The 9,474-nt window shown below is 44.2% G+C and overlaps 1 protein-coding gene across 2 annotated transcripts in view; it reads right to left on the reverse strand.

Annotated features, from left to right (window-relative positions):
* Positions 1-9,144, reverse strand: part of atg16l1 (autophagy related 16 like 1) — a 17,192-nt gene extending 8,048 nt beyond the window's left edge. The window contains exons 1-12 of one of the 2 annotated variants that reach the window (XM_015403210.1): positions 8,967-9,144; positions 7,696-7,807; positions 7,528-7,621; positions 7,336-7,438; positions 5,258-5,331; positions 5,115-5,184; positions 3,227-3,408; positions 2,216-2,281; positions 2,057-2,140; positions 1,892-1,951; positions 1,667-1,769; positions 114-219 (exon numbers count right to left, since the gene is read on the reverse strand). In XM_015403210.1, coding sequence (XP_015258696.1) covers positions 114-219; positions 1,667-1,769; positions 1,892-1,951; positions 2,057-2,140; positions 2,216-2,281; positions 3,227-3,408; positions 5,115-5,184; positions 5,258-5,331; positions 7,336-7,438; positions 7,528-7,621; positions 7,696-7,801 — 1,048 coding nt within the window. In that variant the 5' untranslated portion in view covers positions 7,802-7,807; positions 8,967-9,144. Of the gene's footprint in view, positions 1-113; positions 220-1,666; positions 1,773-1,891; positions 1,952-2,056; positions 2,141-2,215; positions 2,282-3,226; positions 3,409-5,114; positions 5,185-5,257; positions 5,332-7,335; positions 7,439-7,527; positions 7,622-7,695; positions 7,808-8,966 lie in introns of both variants that reach the window. The other variant, XM_015403209.1, reaches the window with a different exon arrangement.
* Positions 9,145-9,474: the final 330 nt, after the last annotated feature.

The following is a 9,474-nucleotide window of genomic DNA, read 5'->3' on the forward strand; positions in this document are numbered from 1 at the left end:
GCTGGGAGCCGGAGGCAGCAAAGGATTGTGGGAATCAGACCTTTTACTGTTCATCATTGACCTTACGCTGATGGGCGGGGCTTTGTGTCGAGGTGTTACTTTTTGAGGCTCACCTGAGACGACCTCCCATAGCTTCACCCTGCGGTCCATCCCTCCTGTTGCTAGGAGACGAGAGCCAGGGCTGAACCTGACGGTGTTCACCTCTCCGTCGTGGGCTTCCTGGGGGAACAGAAACAGACGGGTTTGGTTTTTTACCAACTTCAGCCTTAAAACATGGAACTGATCATGTGACCATCAGGGGCGGAAGTAGATGGGGGGGCTAGGGGTGGTCATGGCCATCCTTAGGCAATCATTGCCCACCCACACCATTTTTTCCCCTCTAATACAGATGGTGGCAGCAGTAATACTCTCAGGTGGAATATTCAAAACATTTAAATTTGTTGGGTTAATTATACACATTAATATAATGTCAAAGATATGTACAGAATTCATGCTCTTATCAGAAATAGATTTTGTGTTATATGGGGTAAAGAGAAAATGATGCATTTATGTAGATATTAGTGCTTGTAAATATAAATTTTAAGCAGATTGTTTATTGATACAAGCAGGTAAGTAATGACAATAGAAAAGATTTATGCCCAGAACCCAAAACTGAAAGAGTTTTATACCTTTTATCTAGAAATTACGGATTTTTAAATATATGCGTCTATTTGTTAGCAAAGGCTGTAGGAAAGTAAAGTTTGACTCGTTAATTTTCCTGTTGGAACAGAGTAGATTAACTCTGAGGATCTGGTACCGATCTGCTTTCAGCCACCCCTCAGTGTACTGTGGTTATTGCCTGGCCACCCATAAAAACTTTCTGGCTACGCCTCTGGTGACTGTGTCCAAATGCTGCTGACCTTCAGGAAGCGATGATATGATTAGTTAAACTCTGATGTTGAAATCAGCATCTAAGGCAATAGGCACCACAGCTGGATGGGAACATGGTTTATGGTTCGATAGAAAAATGGTTTTTGGAAAAGGATCAATCATCCTCTGGTCAGGAACAAGTCTGACAGCATCATCACAAAAGAGTTCAGAGTTTGTAGAGCAAAATCTGCTGCCTTTAAGATATCGTTCACAGTGAGACTGGCCTGGTTGGTGGCAATGCTTGCTGCAAGGGAGAGGAAATGTTTACGGATTTTAACTCAGGATTACTGGTAAAAAATGAAAGTAGGAGTAGAAATATGAGATCTTAAAGACACCTAGACTCCTAAACCCAAGGACAAAGAACCCTGAGGAGTGAAGCAGGGTTCCTCAGAACTGATGAACAGGATGGGCTCATGCACACAGCTTTGGGGCACACCAGGAATGTTAAAATGAAGAGCAAAAAAGACAAAAATTGCAAGAACCAACCCTGTTTTTGAAATATAGTGCCTTGCTAAAGGGCATCAGGCATGTAGGCTGAACTAAGCCTGGTGGATCTACTGAAGGGTCTCAGAAACCAACATTTCACAGATCAGGTGGCATCACAGAATCTGCAGTGATTGCTCAAGTCAGCCTTGGGGAAAAGCAACGCAGCACACTTCAACACCAGGATCAGAGCCAGAACCTTCCGTGGTCCAGGCACCCTGCTAACGCGTGCTAGCGACGCATTTCTTCCATCTGACTAGCATCAGATACTCACAAAGACATGCAGCGCTGTGGACGGCACCCGGACCTCTGCACACACTCCCGACGGCGTCTCTGTGCTTTCTGGAGACGTGCTGAAAGAGTTAGTCGACCTACGCCTGCTGAGGAAGCAGGAGGAGGGAGGACAGTAGAGGAGGAAAACCATCAGCAGAGACTGTTCAATTCAGCCATGAAGAATAATAAATATCAGCTGACAGAACGAGCCTCCTGAGGTACGTACCCAAACATGTTAGAGATGGAGTCGAGCAGACCCCCAGGAGGCTGCTGGAGCGTCTTCCTGCTAAAGTAAGACAAACGGACATCAACCAGCTGACATGTCAGGAACAATCCTTGTTTTTTCTTCCTTGTGTCTTCTGCTGTGATTCTCCTGTAGACTGGGGCTTACCTGGGCGTTCTGCTGATTGGTCTGTTTGGGGACGTGTCCCCTCCTTTTCCTCCTTCCTCAGGCAGCACATCAATGTCGTCGTCCCTGAGGGAGACACATACTGGGGTTCATCAACAGCACAGGGCCTGTGATCAGAACCTGGATCATTACGTTACTGACTGTTCGATGGGCAGCGGCTCCTTGGCAGCGTCTGCCAGATCCTTCTGCAATTTGGCTTGTCTGCGCCTGAAACACAAACAGCAGCCAATCACGTCAGAGTTCAGAAGCCCCACCCCTTTCTTTTTAGAGTCGTAGGGAAGCGGCTGCCCCAACCGTTGCATTTCCGAATTCTCCCGAGTGGTGCCAGACTTTACAGGAGTGAATAAAGAGAATCTGATTGGTCGTTTATCAAGGGGGCGGGATTGTTGTGGCAGAAGATTCGCAGGCATGTTTAGTTGTGGCCGGTTTGTCTGAAGCATCTAGCTAACCAGTTAGCAACTTAGTGCTAGTAGGTTTCCAATGGGAAATTCCATTGGGACCAAGTAGCACTAAATTGGTGACTTAGAAACGACGCTGTCAAGGAACTCTATGGACAGCAGAAACATGCAAGAGGAGGAGAGTTTTGTGTCGGAGGTCGTGGACGAGTCTCCTCTGTCATACATTTTTTATTCAGAGGAGGACGAAGTTGTTTTGAAAGAGTATGCTAGGGTGGCAGAAGCTTGGTTTGGTGTAGAAGGCTTCCAGCTGCACATGTTTGAGCCCTTGCCTCGCAACGCTGCCAGTTCTGTTAGCTCTACGCCTGCAGGAGACACAGACGTCCATCCCTGTGAACACTGGGACGGAACTCAATGGGAAAGGAAATTATTCTTATTTGAACCGTTGCGTATATTAGCTGCGACATATAAATCAAGATGCTATGACCGAAAAGATTTGATTGACAGATGACCTTTGATATATGATTGGCCGAATTTAGGTGTACAAGCTGACATATAACTAACTGGCCTACATAAGATAACGAAAAAAAAACAAAACTGAACATTTCTATTTTTATAAAATCCTGCCTTATAATCTAACTTTTGGGACAATACAGTCTGATAAAGAGTACATTTATATACATGTTTAAGCCAGAATGGTTTGAAATATAAATATGACTTTTCTACGACTTTCAGTAACCCCCACCCCCCACCTCACCTGGTGTCCTTCTCGTTCTCAGCATTGAGCTTGTTGGCCTCCAGCGCTTTCTCCGCCATCCAACGGGACACCAGCTCCTGGTTGTCCTCTGTGGTCTTCCTCAGTTTCTCCTCCAGGGCGGAGAAGGTGATCTGCAGGGCATCGTACTCGTCCTTCAGCGTCTGATTGGCCTGCTCCAGTTCCTGCAGGAAAGTGGCGGTTATCAAAGTCACATGGTAGGGCAGTAAAATCAAAAGATCAGCGCATGTCCACAAGAACGATGAAGGTCTCAGCTTGAAAACTTGAGATCAGCTCCCATTCTTTACTTTCTTCCTCCTCCAGATGCTCCATTCTGATTGGTTATGTTGGATCAGCATCACAGAGAGGCTGCAGGTTCTCATGTCAACCTCTCAGTGATGTCACATCATGAATGATGTCACATCCTGTGTGTCAGCAGCTGCTGAGCCCATGACTGCATGACTGGAGCATGATGGGAGCAGAGAGCAAGCCGCTGGGAGCCGGAGGCAGCAAAGGATTGTGGGAATCAGACCTTTTACTGTTCATCATTGACCTTCCAGTGGGCGGGGCTTCGCCAACAGCCAGACTGCTTTAGATAAACTACTTCCTTAACATGCTCACAGCTTCTGAGGCTAAAGCTTCACCCCCATCTAGTTCCCTCCCCTTGGTTTTCTACAGATGAGGTTCACTTCTAACTTCACTAGAATCCTAATTATTTCCCTGCTGTGGAGAGCATCCCATCCTCCCGTCTGCTAACACACAACCTAAAAACGGTTCCAAAAACATGAATGAGCAAAAAACTGCTGATAAGCCCGAACTCAACACCAAGTTTATGTTAATATTTCAGGATTTAACTTTAGCAGCAGTACAGGATATAAGTACAGCTGTGCTTGAGATACGCTAATCCATCTTTAATCTGGGAGCAGAGCTGGAGATTAAGGTATTTGGTTACATTTACTCAAGGTTACTTAAGAATTTAAGAGAAATTTTGTTTAAGGAGTAGTTTTACTGCACCATATATTTTACTTTAATGATAACTTAAATATTGTTACAATATTTGGCTTCTGCATCCATTGAGTGTAACCTCACATCTCGACTTAAGATAAAACCAGCATGCAGACAATGTTTATGTAAAAATTATTTCTTTGTATAAAAGCTTACAGGAACCTGGTGTTACATTTGGTGATCAGGAGTGAATATTGTCACTGGTTTTATATTTTAGCCAAAAATTGGTGTGGAAAAGTTTTTTTTCTGCCTAGAATAGTTCATTTCTAATTACATCGTTTTAATTTTACTATGCATCCATTTTCCATGACGCTTAATCCCTGCTGGGGTCGCGAGGGATGCTGGTGCCAATTAACCTAACAGTCATGCTTTTGGACTGTGTACGCGGAGAGAACCCACGCACACACAGGGAGAACATGCAAACTCCATGCAGAAAGATCCCATGCTGGGATTCAAACCAGCGACCTTCTTGCTCCAAGGCAGCAGTGCTACCCACTGCCCCACTGAGCATTTATCATGGTTTTTAAAATAACAGAATTCGCATATACTAGCATTTTGTTCCCTGTTCCATAATTTTAAGTATCAGATGCTCTGATGAGTAACTTAGTACTGCAATATGTTCTTGCAAAATACCTCAAATATCTTTTTACTAATTACAAATTAGTTACTATTACTTGACTACAATGTTTGGGTACTTTCCCCACCTCAGGCGGGGACATCAGTGACTAATGCAGCGATCATGAGCTCCCTTATAGAAGTTACCACTGATCAGACCAACTAACATTCCAACGGAGGCTGGAGAAAAACGACTGAACCTTTGTTCCCCTGAATTGATCCTGCTGTTTGTTTCAAATGAAGTGCAGAGTGGCTGCAGCTGCTGACGTACCTGCAGGCTGTTCCTCAGCTCCTGGCAGTCTCCCTCCAAGCTGGTGATCTGCTGCTGACACTCCAACATCCTGAGAGGTGACATTGCTCATCAGCTGCAGCTGATCAGGCTCTGATCAGGGGTGTGTGGGCGTGGTCACTCACCTGGCCTCGTTGTTCTGGATCTCTCGGTCCTTCTGCTGGATCAGGTTGTTGAGCTCTATCACAGTCTGAGCGAGCTGCAGAGGGAGAGCAGAGAGTGTGTTAAAGAACCTCGTCTCAAAAAAACAATAACATATAGATCTCCAATCAGGGATCCAATTTAGCACCATGAGGGTTTATGGAAGCAGACAAGCAAGGGATCCAACTACAGCTGCAGAGCTGAACTTAAAAGGACAAACCTTGTTGCAGCTTTATTACAAATAGAACAATAAATTACAATGACTCAAGTCATTAAAACCTTTGAACATTTTGTTGATGCATCATTGGAAGCCATTCCAGCCTCAAGTCTTTAAATATGACACCACACCTTTTAAGTTGTTTTATCATTCTTCTTTGCAGAACATCACTCTGATTAGGCCCCTTTTCCCCTGAGCTCCAGGAGCACAGGACTTTTTCGCTAAAGATGGTTAGAACTTCCAGGAAAGTTCCAACCAATCAAAGCAGCCCCAGGCTGGTCCATCAAAACAATCCAATCCTGAGGTCTGCAGACCATTCCTTTGACTTAATGCTTAATGTTTGCCCTCTGACCTGTACTGTCAACCTTATATCAGCAGGTGCGTTCCTTTCCTAATTAGATCCAATCAACCAAATCAACCACAGGTGGTCTCCATCTGAACCAGGTTTAAAGCATTTATAAATTACAGCATGTTGTCCGAAGACAGTGTCTAATTCCACTTGCGCCGCTTCTGCTGTTAATAAGGTAAAGCCCTTTGGAGCATCCAGGACGAGGCTGCACGTGAAAGCAGTGAAAGTGTCGACTGCTGGAAGAACTGGTGACAGAAAAGTGAAATGGCGTGCTCTAAGATAACCCAGCACATTTTGGTTACATTCACACTGCAGCCTGAAGTGACCCAAATGCGATTTCTTTTTTTTTTGCCCATATGCGATCTGAATCTAATTTTCATGGCTGACTGAACAACACAGATCAGATTTTTCCCAATCCAACCCAGGCCACTTGGCAATGAGGTCCTGAATCCGATACGAATCTGATCTTTTCAAATGCGACCTGTGTCTGAAAGGCCAGGTCGGATTCATCCACACCTGAACGCCATTATAACCCGACAGTCACTATTCTGGGTCTTGCTATGAAGAAGCGGCAAGAAAAACAACAACCATGGCCGACTATGATGCGGAGAGCAGTATTTATGTTTAACTATATTGAAAAGATTGTGTTTTTATGGTTGGAAAAGACCGCTAGATGCACAAATAAAGAAAATCAACAACCTTTACTGGCTGTTGATTTTCTTTATTTGGACTCTGCTGATTTTTAATTGGTTACACCTGCTCTAAGCAGTATCAATATGAACCATGGCTCAGTTTGTAGCTTCATGGTTGAGCTTGAATTATTTTAATATCTTAAGTTTTTTATTTTTTTATACATTTATAATAATCTATAAACAGCAGTCACTTTTTCATACTGGGATGCAGCGTGCAGAATTTAGAGGAATTACATTTAATACCTACTCTCTGTGCCCTCTGTTACACTCTATCTAAAAAGAGAACAACAATAAACCGCCATGAGGGAAGTGAAAACTCGTTACATGAATCAGAATGACGATATTTCTCGAAACATCTTAGTTTCCAGGGATTGCTTCACCTTTAAGTCAAACATGGAGTAAACTGAAACCACTGCAGTCGACTGAGGGGGGGTAGAACCAAGAGAAAATCTGATAAAGCAGAAAACGTGCTGCTTTTCACACGGAACAAGACTTCCTATGATGGTTGGGTTACTCATCTCTAGGAGACCAACAGATCTGCTTTTTTCCCTCCTTGTATCAGAATCAGCGTTTATTGGTTCATTAGTGAATTTAGCAGCAATGTCTTAAGAAGACATTCAAATGTGCGTCGCTTCTCTGTTTGCCATCGCTAAATGTTTCTTCTGTAATATCTATTATTCTTGTCTAATTTTTACCATTAACTGGAGGAAAACAAGCAAAATCAGCTCTAAAAAATTGGCAGCATCAGTTAGACTGATGTTAAAAATAATTGGGGCAAAAATGTATCAGTCAATCTGTACTCACCTCCCCTCGTTTCTTGTGCAGCTCTGTCAGCTCCTCCTGATGGCGGATCCTCATCTGAGCCATCTCCTGCTGCAGGGTGTCGCTGCGGGATGAGTCCACGGAGCTGAGACAGAGGGAGGCGGATAAACAGGTACGACGTTAAGAAGACAGGTTGCACTGACCAAGCTAAGACTCAGCCCCAGGATGTCTCACCTGGCCTCATGACCTCTCTGGACGTCATATTTGTCCGTCTGGTATCTTTCTGTGAGGACAGTCTGCAGGTCAGATTTTTCCAAAAGGCGATTGTCTGAAACACAAAGAGCTCCGATTACTACCTCTATCAGAGCCTCAACAGCGCGTCCACAGAGTCTCCCAACTCACACTGGTGGACGATCTCCTCGAAAGTGTGTCTCTGAACTCTGTCTCTGAGCTTCAGTTGCTCCAAAATGTGTCTCTTCCAGGTGCATTCGGCCCGCCGCTCCGCCATCACCACCTGGAACACCCATACCAATCGGTCAGAAAGAAGGACGCACAAGGACAGCCAGGAGGATGAGCTCCGCCAAGAAGACGGCGGTGGGAGTGGACAGAAAAATCAAGGCTCTCTTGAGACAAATCTAAGCATCGGAACAAAAACCTAAGACCAGATAGTCCACCTAAACCTGCAGATGCGAGCAGAACTAAAACAAATGAGATGCATCTGAGAAGATCATTTTAATCTGTTTTGTCGTCTTGAAAAAACGCTGTGTAACAGAACATGGTACTAAAATGGCAGCAGAACTCCAGGCTTATGCTGCAGCTGATTTCATTTTAAACACCGCCCTGTCTGGTTTAATCCCATCCTATTCCATCACCGTAAATCAGTTTTTGTTCTGACAGGTGCTTCAAAGCTGGTTTCGCTTTCTTTTTTCTAAATAAATATGTATTGATCCCTGCAGAGAGGATGATGGATTGTATGATCTGCTAAAAGTACAGAACCCTTCTAATGAAACGCTATAACCTTAGCTCCTGGTTCTGTAGAAGTCCATCTCCCTCTCACATAAGTCTCAGTCTGGGTTTTCTCTCTGTCCACACCCACCTTTTCTTGTATGAGCTGCTTTATAACGGTACTGGAGGCTGCTGCCATGGTAACAGATCCAGATCATTAACTGGATAAACATGGTCCAGCAGGGCCTAACCAGTAGCGATAAGGGTTATAAAAACGTGGCTGGGAACCGGTTTTTATATAAACACAATAAACCAAATCCGTTTATACAAATCAAGCGTTTCGAGCCATGTCCTTACTGGAAACTACGGAGGCCGTTAGGTTCTGCGCTTATTAAATTCCTACAACCATTTTTGACAAATAAAGAACATGTGTTTGATCAGGTGGAAATCAACTGACCAGAGGAAAACAAACCAGAACCGGAACCAGAAGCAGCCTACAAGCAAACAGCGTCTTTAAACATTTGCACACACTCAGCTGGTGAACCGAACCGGTTCGTTGCGCTCAAACAGAAATAACAAAGGTTCTGTAGGTCGGTTGGGAGCTAATTCCTAATAGGTTCCCTGTTAAATCACCGTATATTTCCGGTGAATCACAGTGACTCAACACGTTAGCAGCATGCTAGCTGCAGAGCTCTGCGCGCCTCAAACCGAGGAGTCACGACACTCACGGCCTGCACGCGCCTCCGGGTGGGCAGCTGGTTTGGCTGGGATCTCCCCGGTCACGTCCCAGCGGGCCGATCAAGGTTCTGGGTGTAAACGGGTTACGTTAATGTCCCGAAACAAATCCAAAACCAACAACTGGCGTTTCTGCGCCATTTTGGCTCTCAGCGATACTTCCGGGAGAGGCGCAGCGTGATTGCGTCAGAAAAGCGTCAGGGTGAATTTCTTTTACCCTAAAAAAGAAATCCTCAAGGCTGTGTTCTTTCACCACTTTGATTTAGTTTATCCAGCATACGCAGACTATGTATTCACAATGAATTACTGTAATCATGTCACTAATTAAATGTGAAATTTTACTCTTGACAATTATCAAATGGATCAATCCCTACGGAAGAGGATAAGGGCCACTGAAAAAAACAAAAGAAAGTTAACTGATTTTTATATTTAATTTCAGTATAATATGAGAAAAAAAGTCAGAATTCAGACTTTTTTTCTCTCACAAATTTTGACTTTAAT

This window comes from Cyprinodon variegatus, unplaced genomic scaffold (assembly GCF_000732505.1).
Source record: "Cyprinodon variegatus isolate N-32 unplaced genomic scaffold, C_variegatus-1.0 Scaffold1460, whole genome shotgun sequence".
Taxonomy (NCBI): Eukaryota; Metazoa; Chordata; class Actinopteri; order Cyprinodontiformes; family Cyprinodontidae; genus Cyprinodon; species Cyprinodon variegatus.